This window comes from Lepisosteus platostomus, chromosome 1, assembly GCF_059453375.1.
Source record: "Lepisosteus platostomus isolate fLepPlt1 chromosome 1, fLepPlt1.hap1, whole genome shotgun sequence".
NCBI lineage: Eukaryota > Metazoa > Chordata > Actinopteri > Semionotiformes > Lepisosteidae > Lepisosteus > Lepisosteus platostomus.
Genome location: NC_142611.1, coordinates 888,644 through 905,046, shown reverse-complemented (window position 1 = coordinate 905,046; position 16,403 = coordinate 888,644). Strand labels below are relative to the sequence as shown.

Here is a 16,403-nt window from a genome sequence, read left to right as displayed (position 1 = left end):
CCTCTCCGATGATGACTCATGAACACCCCGGCCTGCTCCAGGACAGGCCGTAAAAGGCGACACCCCCACAAGACTGGCCAGCGGCATCAAGGCAGACCAACGGCTAGCACCCATCTGCTAAACCTCAATCCTGCCCTGCCAATCTCTTACAATTAACAAATCGTTCATTTAATCTGAAAGGTGTGATGCTCACTCCAGTTTTTTTGTTTCATATTGTTAGTTTAAAGGATTTCGTCCACACTTTTTTCGGTCTAAAATGGAAAAACTGGGAAATTTGGGAGGCATGACGCTTGCGTGCGACTCTTTAAAAAGCACCACGGTGTCCGAAGCCGAGCCGGTGTTCAGCAAGCAGCCAGGTTGAGTAAAACCTGTCTTCGGTTCCCAGACATTGCAGCCTTCTGGCCTCCTCGATGCGCAGCTGTGTGACGTTGAGGATGATCCTCTGTGAGGACGGGGGGGGGGGGGTTGGGAAGCATCAGGCAGAGACGCGCTGGGCTGCTCCTTCAGGAAGTCATCGAAGAACTGGACCACGGCGGTGCTGGGCCTGGCTACAGCTTCAAGAGCGTCGCTGGCAGGGCAGAGAGTGCTCGTAAGAACGACTGAACGCGCTCTGCAGAATCTGGGTTGCAGAGCTCCAGTGGTCTTTCACTCACTGACAATTTCTTCAAGTGCCACAAGTGCAGATTGCTGGACACCATTTAAGACGAGCAATTCAAAACCCCAGCAAGACCTTCTGACAGACAGAATGGCCCTAGCCATGCAAAAACGTGCAATTTGGGTGAATGTTAAAGGTTCCAGCTTAATTAATGAGCACGTACAAACACATAAAAACACAAGCAAGGCTACAAATACATGCCTGCTCGGTCGCTAGCACAGAACCGAGGGTCTTCAGTAGTTTGGAAGAAGCCAAAAGTACCAGCTTCAAAACTTGTTCCACACTCCCACAAAGCTTTGTGTAAAGAAGTGCCACCTGTTTTTGGTTTTAAATATTCTTCCATGTAGTTTGAATTTTTGTCCACTGGGCTGTCTCATTGTGGATTCTGAAAATGAGGACTTACTTTTGTGTGCTTTATACAATGGTAACATAACACCCCTTGATTTAGTGATATGTCTTATCAAAAGGCAAACAATGTCATGTTTCCCTGCAGTAATTGAAAGATGTAAATGTGTCAACACAAACACCTGTGAACATGTAGGCATTACGAGTAGTAGTTTCTGCAAACTCACTTTCCCATTTTGTTTTTGCTACCTGCATGTAACACTCGTCACTTGCTCACTTAACCACGAGCACCAAAATCACTGACGCATATTAAGAAGTGGTACTTTTAATACAGAACCCAGCAGAACTCCACAAAATACCTTCATCTAATCTGAGCCCCCTTCATCCCTTATCTGAACTGCGTTTTCAATCCACTAATCCAAAGATACACATGACCTTGAATGTTTACCAAGGTCCATTTTCTAATTAATATTTTATGAGAATGAATCTTATAAAAATGTTAATAAATCTAGTTATACTGAATGGTTTGTATTGATTCATTTTCCTGCTTATTCGAAGAACTGTAACAAGAAGAGGCCTCTCTCCATTCAAAATTAGACTGTGAAGCAAGAACCCTACTACCACAGAGATGATGCTGTAATTCATTTCTAATTCTTTCCATAACCTTCCACAGAACAGGAGCAAGAACTATTATAGACAGGCACTGCATTAGAAGGAAGAGTTTTGTTAATGGGAGATGTTATCTATAGGGTGGTTCCTTAAGTGCTTCTTAGTGCTACACGTAAATGAATTTCAGATTCTCTATACTCTATTCTCTATGCTTAAAAAAACAAGTTAAAAGCTCAGGTGATAAATAGATGTATATGATACTCTCCTGCCCAGTATTACTCGGGCAAGAAACCAAAAAATGATTTTCAAGATTAGTGTGGGTATCCGATGTTTCCCACTTCTCTGGAAAAAATCCTTCTGCTTCCCCGTAATTCTGACAGCAGAGGATAATAATAATAATAATAATAATAATAATAATAGCTTACATTTATATAGCGCTTTTCTGGACACTCCACTCAAAGCGCTTTACAGGTAATGGGGATCCCCTCCACCACCACCAATGTCCAGCCCCACCTGGATGATGCGACGGCAGCCATAGTGCGCCAGTCCGCTCCCCACACACCAGCTCTCAGTGGGGAGGAGAGCAGAGTAATGTAGCCAATTTATAGAGGGGGATTGTTAGGAGGGCATGATTGATAAAGGCCAAAGGGAAATTTGGCCAGGACGCCGGGGTACACCCCTACTCTTTTCAAGAAACACCCTGGGATTTTTAACGACCACAGAGAGTCAGGACCTCGGTTTTACGTCTCATCTGAAGGACGGCGCCTGTTTACAGTATAGTGTACCCGTCACTACACTGGGTCATTAGGACCCACATGAGCCGCAGGGTTAGCGCCCCCTGCTGGCCCCACTAACGCCTCTTCCAGCAGCAACCTTATGGATAGGAATGTACCCAAGGGAAATGGGGTTCAAGCTACATTCTCCGCGTGTTTTACCAACTTCCACCAAAAACCGATCCGCTCCATCCTGCGTCCGAATGAAAGACAGATCCTTAAAACCGTGTCAAAACCTTCCACATTTTAGCTGACCTGACTCCCAGTTCTTCCCGTCTTCCCTGGACAATGGCCTGTGAAAGAGGGCGCACTCTGCCCTGGGCTCGGCGCCACCCCAGGCCCTGCCGCCCCCCCGCTGCCACACTGCTTCACGGGGCCAGAGCGCGCGCAGGTGGGGGCTGGGTGCGCCCCGGGATCACATACAGGCCCGGCTGCCTCGCTCACACCACCCACGGCGTCTCGCTTGATCTGAACACGCACTGCCGGCCTCCTTATTTTAATAGATCAAGAGTAATTTGAAACTTTTCCATCTCATGCTACCTGACCTACCTAAAAAGCAGAGGAGCACACGCAAGTACACCTACTGTAGCAAGAGACAGGGTTCACCAACAGGAACAAAACGCCTCTTTAATTTAACCAGCTCTGGAAAATCTGCTAGATGTTTATTTGCAGCTGGAAAAGGGAAAGTTTTTTTTTTTCAGGCTGGTCAGTCACTTCAAAGCTGCCCCTTCCCCACAGAAAAATGCCAGACTGAGGCTTTGGGTGAAGCAGCCCGGTTTTGGACTTTTTAAGAGCAGCAACCGATCCGAACGGCCGGTGTGCCAGAATGTTCCCGACGAAGGAGAAAGGGCCAGCGTCTCCCAAGTGTTGGCAGGGAAGTGGCGGAGCATGCGGAAACTAGGCCATATTACTGTCACTCCATTGTTGTTGCTAAAAAGCTCAACTAAAATTAAACCCCACAGCCAAGTGCCGCAAGAGCAGCGCGTCCGCTAGCCAGGCATTCGAAAACCCAGCCACAGGGCTGCACCGCAAGTGCAGCATTCACAGCGCACAGGCCTCGCGGCAGGCTGAGCGCTCCGAGCATGCCGAAAGAGCTCTACGAGCAAGCGTGGCGATTTGGAGGTCACCGCGGATTTGAGGGCACTTGCTGTGGGCTGTCATGACCGTCCTGCTCTCCCTCAGGAGGACATCAGCCACCACAGAGGTCGCGGCACTTACGCATTTCAAATGACCTGTTGCTGTGCCTGCCAGAGGGGGCCAGCGAGCCATCAAACCCAGTGTTCCCACACACTCCTCTTAAAGGGCGCCTGAGGCCACGCTGCCACCCCAGTGCAGTGCAGCCGACGGAGACTACGACGCACTCCTGCAAGCCAGCCTACCCTACAGACTGAAATCACAGAAGTCCTCTGCTGCACTCCAGCAGTGCTCTGCAGTTATTTAAAAACAAGCCCACACAACACACATTCCTCCTATTTTTTTCTTCTTCCGAGAGACTCGTGATCCAGAAGGCCTTTTACAAACACTGCTCGCACGCTCAGGACAGCAGGATTCCCGGAAACAGAGGTGCCGTTTAAACTTGCAGACTCGCTGCGTGGGATGGGTCTTTAAGGACGGCTGTTAGCCGCTCGGGTCAATACGAGGAGGATCGATGGGGAGGAAGTGCTAGCGGTCCCGGGGGAACCCATTAGGGAGATCGGATCCGTGCGCACCCGCCCCCCCCCGCAGACACTCCATCCGGACTCCCGACCCGCAGGCTCCACAGAACCGATCCCGCTACCCAGCACCGCATCGGGAAGTGATGCTGCACCAACCCCCTGTGAAGATCAAACAGCGGCAGCTGCAGCTGCAGAGGGTAAAAACCGATGGGTATCAGCAAGAAAAAGGTATTTTCAGCTCGGTCAGCTCTTGGATGAAGCTGTAGCCATCCTTCACTATTACAAGGAAGCGTTACACCTCTCCTCATTATCTGGGACTTTTAGAACAACCCATCACAATCCCTTTTTTAGCAGCCACAGAAATTAACCCAAAGGGGCAAAAAGCAGGTTCTTGAATTTCGCAGCTCTTTTTAACGATGAAACCCGTCAATCTGTTTTCCCCACATACTTACAGCTGCTGCTCCAAGACTTCAGAAGAGACTTGATGCTGATCTCGAAGAACACTGAATCCTGAAGGCTCAACATGACAGCGCCTGCCGGCTGCAAAGGCACCCAGTGCAGCACAGTCCTGCAGTCCTCGCTCTCTTCAGACCTTAAAAAACGTTTTCACAGAATGCAGCGCTCTTCTCTCCTCAGAGGCAGGAAAGTTTTGGCCTCCAGCGTCGCTGCCTTATTCCCACAGTGCCTGAGTGACACATGCTTTCAGCACACACACACACGCAGAGCTGAATGCAGATGAACTACGGCAGCAAGGAAGGCCCATGAATCGAGTGCAAAAAGGTTGAAAAGCTACAAGCCAGGAAAACAAAAAGGCAGCAGGCGCTCAGATATACGAGTGGCCTGAAAGCCGGGCTCTTCCGGGGGGCACAGAGGCCGGCATTGTGACCGAGCAGCAGAGAAAAACAGAGACGTTCTCCACAGAGAGCAGCCGTCAGCGGCTGCCAGCACCCAGGCGCTGAGTTGTTGGTAAACAGGAGGGTGGGACTCAAACTTTCTTTCCGGGAGACTCGGACACAGACGGCAGCCGAGGGAGGGCTCTGACAGCGGCGCAGGAGATTCCCTCTCTTCCGAGTGCTGGCGCTCGGCTGCTGGAGAGCCCGTTTCCAGTCACAGCTCCTCTCTCCCTCTCCCTCTCAGTGGCGAGAGAGGGCTGGCACGGGCGCCTGCTCTCTTCCAGAACCCACACACGCACTCTCACACACACACACACACCCCCGCTCGCTCGCTCGCTCAGGCACACACCCAGTCAATAATGGCAGCGACTTCTCGCAGGGCTCGGAGCAGCGCAGCGCACAGCAGGGGGGTGATGTCACGGACACAGCGGCTGCCAGCTCCTCGCTTGAAGTCCGCTCGCTGCAAAGTTACTTCTGCGCTTTGCTGTTTATCGCAGTTATGTTCGCTCCTGCATATGGCTCAATATTTGATGTGTCACTTCCTGATTGCAGCACTCCGAGGGGAGAGGATGTTACGCTTGTGATACGAGGATCAGTGTGAAGAGCCGTTCCAGACAGCTCTGGACTACTTAAAGACAGACTCGTCAAACCACCAGCAGCATCAAAAAGCTTTTACCGGGGCTCTGAAAACAGCAGAGATGCCTGGAATGAACAAAGAGGCCACACAGACAGAAAAGGTCCCAAACATACTGCACCTTTCCACATCACTTTCACATCAACAGTTCTAGGCTCTGCTCCATGGACAGCCAGCGTTCGCTCTTTACTGCTCTCCCAGAGAAATGCCAGTTTGTTAACGTCGCAGGACCAAAGCAATCTCGATTGTATTGACCACTGCTGTTATCTAGCTAAAAACTTACCTACTACTGCACTTGTCGAAATATGGTTGCTTATTAAATCAATGCATACCAATACACTAACATTTAAAATTCTATTACTACAGCCACTTTTCTACCTTAAACAACAGTTCAGAGACAGCAGGCTCAGTCGGGTCATGCTTTCCACAGGGCAACACGCAGACACAGCAGACACAAGAGGGTCAGCCCTGCTCACAGCTGATCTGACAGCAGCTGCTGAGCAGCCCAGGCATCTTCAAAAACGCTGTGACCAGAGCTCACAGGTCATACCAGACATTTACCTTCCCATTTCACACTGGAGCAGAACCAGCACTGGACATGAAAAGCTTCCCGTGAGATGTGCCCAGTGGGCAGAGGGGCGTGGGTCAAACTGGCCTAATTCAAACAGACATGACGTTCAGGCTCATTTTCGGTTGATTACTTCACCTGGGCTCCATTAACAGGTCCAGTAACGGTGCTTACATCACGTCACGGGCACAGAAACGGCACAGAGTACTAATTGTTCAGTCCAAACTAATAACGGTTTGCATCGCGAGACTCATTCAAAGTGCACAAAGACAGCCTTGAGCCTCGAGAACAAGCGACACCTTTATTGTACAAACACTAGTTTTCTTTGGAAACTCTGGGACGTCTGACTCATTTCACACCTGTGACAGCAGCGCACGAACTACTTGCCTAAAGAGTGCCTGCTGCTTCTTTCAGGAGGCCATTAAAACAAAAGCCAACAGAGCCTACAGCTGCCAAAATGAATAACTCCCCAGTGGGACACCCCCTCCTCACCGAGGAGCCTTCGTTTTGTTATTTTTAACAGAAGCAGGAAATTGCATTCCAGAAATACACGTTTCGGTCACGAAAATCAGTTTTAAAACCAGGCAACGCTAAAGAGAACTCGTGCAGGATTAGGCACAGGAGAGCAGGACAGGGCCTTGAGGTGGGAGACTGCGGTTTCATCGCCTCGACTATTGACAAATATTCCTGTTGTTTTCAAAGTGTGGGGTATGTCACGTCTGACTGACTCAATGAGGCAGAATTCCCTGCGAAATCTATTTCCAAGATTATTCATCACACCACACGCCTAATCTAAAGAAAGAACATACACTAGCGTATTTGAAATCAGAAAATTCTGTTGTTGGGCATGAATTCAAACCATCAGCCAAAAAACAATTTGCCCACAGTGCTTGAGATGAGGGCAATTAAGAAAACCAAGCTTCAGCAATCACACTGCCATGAATTCAAGGTCTGTAGACTGCTGGGCTGGTACCCTCTACACAGAGAGGTGTTAAAAACGATCTTCCAGGGATCATGTGACAGTTTCATAGCGGGTCTCTGGTTTCACCATAATTATCAAGCACTTCATCTAACCCTCATAAACTCAGGAAAAGGACTGTAAGTGGCAAGATCACGATTTCAGAGCACTTACAGTGCTACTCAAAAAGCCGTGCAACTGTTGAAAGAGTACTGCTCCTGCCGAGCTCTGGCAACACATACTGTGCGCACAAGTTCAGTGAATGTTTGTCCTGACTACAGACAGATTATGCCAGCAGGCTATTTCACCGGTGTGGCAGAGGAGAGCTGGCACCTTCTGCCTTGCCAGAGCAGAGACGGGCCTGGTCCAGGGCAAGACCCTGCCTCAACTCTGACCTCGTCCCCCCCGCCGCGGTGCAGAAAGACACGACGGACCAGGGGGCCTGTGACCCCCCACTGGACCACGGCCCGGGGACCGGCTTGTGCGTGAAACTGCGGCAACAGCTCCCGAGCAGCCGCAGGAGGAAGGGCTGGCCGGCGGGAGAGGGGTGTGAGCTGGCCTCGGATGGCCTGCTGCCCGTCACACAGAGCTCCTCTGTGCACAGGGCCCTCAGCTGCTCTTGGCACAGGCTGGCTGAGGCGTCTGCTGTGCCGGCGCGAGTCACATGGCCGACAACACAACACAAGCTATGCAAAACCAGGACTTCAGAGGAGTCAACAACTGCTTTTACAATACCTCACATTGTCTGCGCCTCCGGTCGGCTCTCTCAGCCTGAGCGAGCCAAACCTCAGCAGTGTGCAGTATCTACCCCAGGGACAGCCTTGGGCCACATTTATGTCAAACAAGACAGCGTGGCGATGGCAACTCCGGCACCTGGCTGTCGTCCCGAGCTCACGAACCGCAGCCTGCTGGGTTGGGCACCTGGGCCTACAGGAAACATCCCTGCCTGTGAGCTCCCTCTCCGCACGGAGAGCACCCTTCGGATACAAAGCCACCGTCGGGGTAAATACAGGAACGAGGCTGAGGACTAACGCGCGCACAGTAATCCTGACCTCGGTCTGACTGACGGGGAGATCACCCTGCACCCCAAGACTACTCCTCGCGCCACTCCCAAGGGTGGGGGGGAGGGTTCCCAGGCACTGTAGAGCAACAGCAAATATCAATCGATTCCAGCAATCTCCTGCCTGTATCCAAGGACGGCACTCGTTATTTTTAGCGTTCTTCATCTTCGCTTTCACATGACCAGTGTCTGTGAAAGTGCTCTCACGGCCCCTCCAAAGAGGGCCTTTCCAGCCCGACCGAGCGCCGAGCGGGCTTCAGGTGAACATGAATTATTCAGCTAATAAAACAACAGAGTCGTCTGGTAAAATGCAGGAGCTGCTTAAGTGATTCTACCACTAGGCAGGTATGAACTACTTAACACTCAAAAAGCCAGTTTTTAATCAGTTAAAAAACAGCTTCTATAAATGTAGTGTGATGGTAAGATGTATATTTCTCTACAGATCTATTTCGAGCAAACCCAACTACAATGGGTCATGAAACACTCATGCAATACAGTCTACCACCTTAAAAACTCCTCACTGTGGAGTTAAGGTTGTCTAGAAGACTATGGCTGTTGACAGGGGTAAACAGCAAGGACTGTGAAGCAGGAGAAGTGAACACAAGACCCTGCAACTTGAAACACGCTTTACCAGGACAAGATTCCCATCAAAACACTCAGATAACGCTGATGACCTGCAGGTAATCCAGCCTGGAATTTAAACGAGAGGAAGTGAAGTACAGGGGTGACAAGAATTCTGTTTTTTTAATTAATTTCATACAAGGCTTTCCTGGCAATAGGCCGGTATGAAGATTTATAACCGAGCACAGAAATGTAGCAGCAGATGAGAAGTTTGATGGGGTACAGTTGCGAAAAGTCTCTTTGTTCCAACACTAATCCCTTTAAAGAGAGAGACATCCTTTTTAGTTGCAAACTTCAAGTAGAAACTTGCTGTCTTTGAAGAAAGCAATTTCCTGGCTCGATGCCAGAGGCAGCACCTTCCGAGAGAGACCCAGATTTCTCCCTTTCCTTTCCTTGATCATTCCTGGACCAAAGTTTCTTTTTTTTTATTAAAAGCAGCTTGTAGCCTGCTTCAGGTTAGGACTTTAGTTAGCCGCACGATGCAAAGAGTAAGAAGGTATTAACTGGGCAAAGAGATGAGAAGCCATTCAAAGGCGTGGCTCCTTCAACCTCAGTCATAAAACAAAACACCACAGCTCAGAAAAAAACCATGCCAAAAAGTTACTGTTCGACAACAAAGACCATAAACCACAACACAGTCGCCGAAGGACTGGAACCAGTGAAGCAGATTAGTGGCAGACACAAACACCAGCCGTTTCAAAGAGAAGGGCTTCATTTCAAAGAGCTACTTCATTTTAACCACAAATGTAGGCTGAAACCCTCGACCACTGCACCCCAGCAGCCTGCCAAGCCTGACAAGGACACATGGGGAAGAGGCAGCAATTCTCAGCTCTTGAAAATCTATTTCTAATCGGAATTTCCTCAAGGGCCTGTCCGATTAAGAGAGCTCAGATCCTCGTGGCCTGAGGCTTTCATTTTTGGCCAGAACGATCTCTAAATTACTGCAGAAAATCACTTGTTGGAACCAAGCACAGCTAAAACATCCCAGTTCTTTGAAAGTCGGTGATTCAACTGTACCCCAGACACCCAGCTGGAGAGGGGCTCTCTGGGACCCAGGTCTAGAAACCCTGTGATGAGATGGAGAGTGACAGTGGTGATGCACAATGACAGCAGCGTTGAGCAGCCTCTGGATTCAAACAGTCACTTCTCAAGCAGGTGCTGAACACGTCCAGGAGCACAAGCAGGAAATCTGGGACACTGACCATCATTTTGTGGGTTGCGTGCCAGATCAGTCCAAGTGTTACTGCACCTCATAAAACAATTAGAGATATTCTGCACCTGAAGATTACTGTGTCGGTAAATACAGCAGCAGTCACCTCTTAAAAACTTATTATGATAACTTATAATAACTAAAAATAATAATAATCCCTTCACTTCTATAGCGCTCTACTGGACACTCCACTCAAAGAGTTTTACAGGTAATGGGGATCCCCTCCACTAACACCAGTGTGCAGCCCGGCCTGGGTGATGCTCCAGTACTCTCCCCACACATCAGCTCTCAGTGGGGAGGAGAGCAGAGTGATGAAGCCAGTTCAGAGATGGGGGTTATTAGGAGGCCATGACTGGTAAAGGCCAGAGGGAGAATTTGGCCAGGACACCGGGGCGACACTCTTTTTGAGAAATGCCCTGGGGTTTTTAATGACCACAGAGAGTCAGGACCTCAGTTTTACCTCTCATCCAAAGGATGGCACCTTTTTAATTGACATTGCTGCTGGCTTCAAGTCCCAGAATCTTTTCACTCAGTCACTCGCACACAGCCCCTTCCCAACAGTTTCTCAAGCTGTCGGGTATAAAAGATGCACAAAACGTTCGTTTTTTTCTATTCCAAGTTGTCACATTCCAGGCCTGCTGCGTGAGCTGCACCCTAGTGTGGCGGCAGTCAGGAACATGCCAGCTGGACGGAGGAGAAGTGTTCTGCTGGAGCTGCTGCGTGGGGGGGCCACCGCACTTCACTCAGGTGGAGCAGAGGTTTGACGTGGGTCCCTTCCTATGCGCAGAGGGCTATGGGATCCTTCGGGATGAGCAGTGCTATATAAATGCTTTTAGTTATGCCTTCATAACTGCGCACTGATCCCAGCGAGTACTGCTCCTCGCTAATACAGACAAGCAAACTGCAGTAAAAGCATGTTGATCAGGGACACAACAGCAGTGTCTGCAATGATGACCTGGACTCATCACCCTCTCTGGCAAACAGCCCTTAACAGCACTCCGCTCTGACTTAAACCACGACGACAATAATGATCCTTTACACAGAAGCCACAAGCCAAGCAACTGGCCAAACACACCCAACCACACAAAACCTCCACCTTCACCTCCTTTGGAAAGATGCGAAATGCCCCTGTCTGTGAAAGCCACAGTTAAAGATGGGGATAGGGATAGGAATGAAGACTTCCCGCCCCCTGCTGCGCGTCAGAGGGGCATGTGGGTGTCTGATCAAAGTCACATTCGCAGGTGACGTCTGCAGAACTCGGGCCCACACGCAGGGCCTACCCCGAGGGCTGGAGCCTTGCCCAGGGCCCCTCCAGTGTGGACCTGGCAGCAGCCCGTGGCGTCGCAGGGTCCCAGGGGCGCGGGTGAGGGGTCCGGTCGCCGGCGGCGCGGGTGCTGCTCGGGCTCGGCTCTCTCCTGCGCCGCAGGAGCCGGTCCGTTTGAGCCCGAGCCGCTCTCGCCAGCGACCGGACCCCTGTGGAAACCGGCCTGGCCGCCAGAGGGGAGCGCCCGCAGGAACAGGAACGGAAGCCTGGATGGGCACAGGAAGCCGCCGCCGTGCACAGCGGCTCTCTGCAGGCCGGCCACCAGCCCCGCGGCCCAGCGCAGGCTCTTCTCCTGCCCAAACTCGTTCCACGAAATGATTCTTCAACAAACTCTCCAAGCCCTTCGGAGCTCCGCGCTGCCCGACCCTCACTAAACCCCGGCTAATTTGTTAATTAAAAGCAAATCTTTTAATTCCTCCCTGCATCTTCCTAGATTACGCCATTCATGCTCCACAGTGACTTGGGGGGGGAAGAAAGCAAAGCGATTTCTGCTCTGACTTAGAACCGAGCTGGAACTCCTCCTGAAAACCTGTGCTGTGCCAAGAAGTGCAGCATGTACACCTCTGATCTGCAAATACAGCATGTAGAGGTGTACAATTCTAATCAAACGAGGTTATGTTAAAGGAGTTCAAGTAGGCAGCTGCATCAGCATGTGCAGGCTGAAAATGAACGAGTAAAGGTTTATTCCTGCTGAAAAGAGAAGAAACAACGTTTTTGCTGCGGAGATTTCTTCAAGTGCCACACGTGAAGAAGGCTCCACAGCTGAAACATTGCGTTTCTTTTCAGCATGGAATAAACCTTTACTTGCTCATTTGATGTTAGGTCAACAATGCATAATGTGCTAGACCTTGTTTAGAATCACATGTAAAATTTCTTCACCACATTGCAAGGGAAGATATCACCGCTTTGGAACTGGCCCAGAGAAGAGAAACCGGATATATTCTTGGGCTTAAAAGAATGTGCTCACTGAGACTGTGATACAACTGAACCTTTCTATTCTCGAACAGACTCTGCAGCACTCAAAAACCTCAAAAGCCCTGACAGGCCAGCCCAATGAACTTCCACAGAACAGCGAGACACGAACCAGAGGACACGACTGGAAACAAGCTGGAAGAGCTTTAAAAACCGAGAACGAGGCCTTTCCTTACACACAGGGCTGCAGGGACCGGGAACAAGCTGAGCAGCTAAAACGATACCCTGGTTTCCTTTAGGAGATCCGCAGATCAGTCAGATACTCGCAACCTAACCAGCTGGCAGGGTTGAACATCCACTTCTCATTTAAAATCTCTCGTGTGCGTAAGCTACCAAGTCCCTTTCCTCCCTTTTCCACTGGAAACCCCCTGCTCACTGCACTGCCAACGGGATAAAGAGGAGCCCGGGACCTTTCCCTTCCAACTTCCAGCAGCAGGAGGAGTTAAACCTTCACCCAGCCTACCCTGCTGCCTTCCTGATCCAGGGTCACACAGACCACGGACAGTAACTGCCCAGCTGTGTCTGCCAAGATTATCTGAAGATATTTTCCAGTACAGGGATGAAGCCGGTGACCACTGGTTCATCTTCACAGCTCCCGTCACGCTGCCTGGGCGTCAGCACAACGCGCTTCAGAGACGCTAAACAAAGCTGCGCAGTGTGCACACAAACACACGAGCTCTCGCCGCCCCCAGTGACAGGAACTGGAAGGCCCGCCTTCCCCTTTCAGAAAACAAAACAGTAAACATCTCCTACTGTTATTATTATTATTTCCACGTCGTGAGGAAGCCTCTTTAGTGCTTAAGTCCCGTGGCCTGGCTGCCTGTGAGTTTTCGTGGGGACCGTCAAGAAAGCACCAGCCTTCCTGCCGGAGCCACTTCCGGCACACGTGGCACACGGACTCGCTGGCGGCACCGGGCACAGGGCTGTCAGCTGCTGGACCCCCGACCCGGAGGATCGGACAGACTGAAAATCAGAGCGCAAACCCAGCCTTCTGGGCGTTCAGAACTGTAGCTGGGTTTGTTGAGGCACGTTCTTCTTGAGTTTGAACCTGGAGATATCGAGACATTAAGGGCGCTATATACTGTATTTCTACTGCTGCAACGTCTAAGGCAATGCTTTTTGTGTACCGTCAAAATGACTGCACCAGTCAATCAGGGATAAACGTGAAAGGATAAGTAGAAAGCGCATTAATCCCTGTGGAGCTGTTCATTAGTGCGCACTGTTACCCGTACATGACTGAAATAATTAAGCAGACTAACCTGCATCTGCCCAAGAACTAGATTCAGTCTCCAGTAAACACAAACGAGGAGTCTTGAAGGCAGCATGGAAGCTGTGCTCAAGGAATTTCCTTTTTCATGGAAAAGGGCAAAGGAATGAGGCACAGATCGGATGACCGACAGGGATCGATAACGTCGGCACAACCCAAGCGAAAACAGCCGGGGCTCCAGCGACTGCAGCCCAGCGCGCCGTTCCACTGCGGACATGCCTGAGGGAAGCAGGACACCTGTCTAGGAACACGCGGGAGGCAGCGGGAAGCAGTGAGCAAATCCTGCATGACAGCACAAGACCTGCAAAGCACCAGCATAACAACACCTGCTTGCCGTCCCAGATAAGGGCGGGCAGAAGATGTGCAGCCCTTCCAACACCAGAACACACTGACCCCTGTCCCACAGCCGCCAGTGCAGCACGTCGGACCTGGAACAGCAGGGACAGCAGGGACAGCAGGGACAGCAGGGACAGCCGGCCAGCGGGCAAAGCGTCAGCAGGTGGGCTGTCCTCCACCTTTCACCGCAGGAAGTGACATCCGAGTAAACAAAGCCGACCCGGGCAACCTGGCCTGGAGCTGCCGAGGCGGTCCAGAGGCATCCCCACTGCTGTCCCCGGACACGCCGCGGCAGGCGCCTCGTGCCAGGAGCACAGGCCAGAAATAGACATAAGCAGATCACTGCAAAGAGGATTCGGCCGGAGCTGCAGCCCGGGCTCAGGCCGCGCATCTGGATCATCCGTCCCGCGACTCTGCTCCTCGTTTTTAACCCTGTCCTCACAAGTGCGCTCCAGGGCCGTCCAGGCCCACCACACCGGTCACCAGAGGCGGCGCACACCTTTACAGGGAGCAAGGGACAGGGCAGAGCACAGCTCTCTGCCACGCGCGTCACTGTGCCTGTGCGTGCACGAGCGAGCAAGCTCCCTTCTGGGAAAACTCATTTCCAGCCATCTCGAGCAGAGGCCACCATCTGACTTTTCACCCTGAACATGTGGGGAGAAAAAAATCTCTTGGAAAAGTCCCCTCTGCGCCCCCGAGTTCCTGTGCTCTAAGCAAGGCTCTATGGTTTTCAAACAGACTGAGAATGGATCCTCCTGAAGTAGCAGTCAACACTGCTCAAAAATGAGTAGTAAATGTAAAAGATACCTGGCTTGGCCTAGCAGCACATGCTGATGAAGAAAGTCAACAGTGGGGTTTGATACCACAGCAGGCAGGGCGTATTCTCAAGTGGATTCTTTGCTAAGAAAAGCTTTAATCACAATAGAGAACTATAAGCCTTTTCGTTTTTGTTTTGAGGGGGGAGAGATAGCCTCGTCGATGAAGGGGAAACCAGGGATCCTTGATTAACACCAGACCCATAAGCGGGCAAGCCCGACATTATCTTTAGACTGTTACCTGCAAAGACATCGCAAAATACTGCTGCTTCAAAATATACAGCAGAGCAGCCTCTACAACTGCTGTATCGGCCCTTATCCAATTCTCTTTATGACCCACATTTGGGAGAATGCGGCTCACTTGACACATCTAGTAAAGGGACAGTGCTGAGTTAGGCGCTGCACACTAGAACAAGTAACTGCGTTTTCTGCTCCAAATGCCTAATTTAGGTGGTACTCCGCAGAGGGCTTCCCAAGCAGTACAACGTGTATTACAAGCAGTGAGTATCAGTTTACCTGGAATCGCTCACGTACAGGGATTAGCAAGGATTACTGAGGTACCTGACAGGCTGGACTCCGGGACTGAGCTCCCCCTCTGCAGCGAGGGGTCCTGCAGCAGATGTTCTCCCTCTGTGCCTCCCGGCGGTCTGCCCTGCAGGTAGCAGGCCTCTAAACCTGCTGGAGTCAGCAGGACGCAGTTTACTTTGAGCCTGTTGTTTTCCGTCACAAGGATTACAAGTAAAGCACACAACTCGCACAGCACGGACGACGCCTGTGGTGAGGGTTTCAATCGACAAGGGATACCTGTAGAGCCTCCTTGTGAATTTCACGGCAACCTACATTTTCAATAATCAAGACCCGAGCGACAGCAAGGGTTGAATGACTACCTTAAAACTCAACTATGTCAGCCTTAAACACACAATGCTTTAGGATGTTCTCAAGAAAGATGCAGTTTCTAAAATGCAATGGACTTCACCTTACCCTCAATCATACGAGCTGGAGGGGGCAGAGGTCGCGACATGACCGCTGAAAGCTGATCTCTCAGACAACCACCACGTACGGACACTGGAAGCGTGTAATGCTCTTAACACGCTGAGAAGGGAGCAGCTTTATAATCCTGGTTAGGCTGAAATGCAGCCTGGAAGGAACAAGGGGCTCGTCACTGTGCGACATCACAGGCCGAACACTCCTGCACCGGCTCTGCTGAACTCGACTGTGGAGGGGAATCCGCCTCTGCACACTCTGTCCTGCATACTCCTGTCCAGCTCGCTCAGTCCTGCAGTGTCTTCCTGCACGTTCTGTCCTGCATACTCCTGTCCAGCAGTGTCTTCCTGCACAGCACGCTCTGTCCTGCACGTCTTCCTGCACACTCAGTCCTGCACGCTCCTGTCCTGCTGGCGCCACTCTGCCCGAGCACCATCGCTCTCAGATGGGCAGCGAGCTCCTAACGGACAGGAAGGCACAAGAAGAAAATGCCGCTGCACGTCCGCCCTTGCTCCAGCCCCTGGACTCACTGACACTCTCTGCCACCTGCCCAGGTGCAGTTATTAATTGGTCGTTTTGGCACTTTTGCCAGTTTGCTCATTTTCTATATTGAAAAAAAGATTCTGAAAAGTATATATTTTACATAAACGTCATGTTGGAAAAATTACACCCATTAAATAAGGTGATCTCTTTGTTCTCAATGAATGAGTCATCCGCTGTCCTC

General features: G+C 50.9%; 1 protein-coding gene across 17 annotated transcripts in view; it reads right to left on the bottom strand.

Annotated features, from left to right (window-relative positions):
- Positions 1-16,403, bottom strand: part of fryl (furry homolog, like) — a 127,737-nt gene that overhangs the window by 76,536 nt on the left and 34,798 nt on the right. For 2 of the 17 annotated variants that reach the window (XM_088632324.1, XM_088632388.1), the window contains 2 exons: positions 15,677-16,139; positions 15,257-15,373 (listed from right to left, as the gene is read on the bottom strand). The exons of 10 other annotated variants lie outside the window; for them this stretch is intronic. In XM_088632324.1, the coding sequence (XP_088488450.1) occupies positions 15,257-15,373; positions 15,677-15,716 (157 nt within the window). In that variant the 5' untranslated portion in view covers positions 15,717-16,139. Of the gene's footprint in view, positions 1-4,489; positions 5,461-12,740; positions 12,877-15,256; positions 15,374-15,676; positions 16,140-16,403 lie in introns of those variants that run through there. 5 more of the 17 variants (XM_088632517.1, XM_088632666.1, XM_088632693.1 and 2 more) reach the window with 5 other exon arrangements.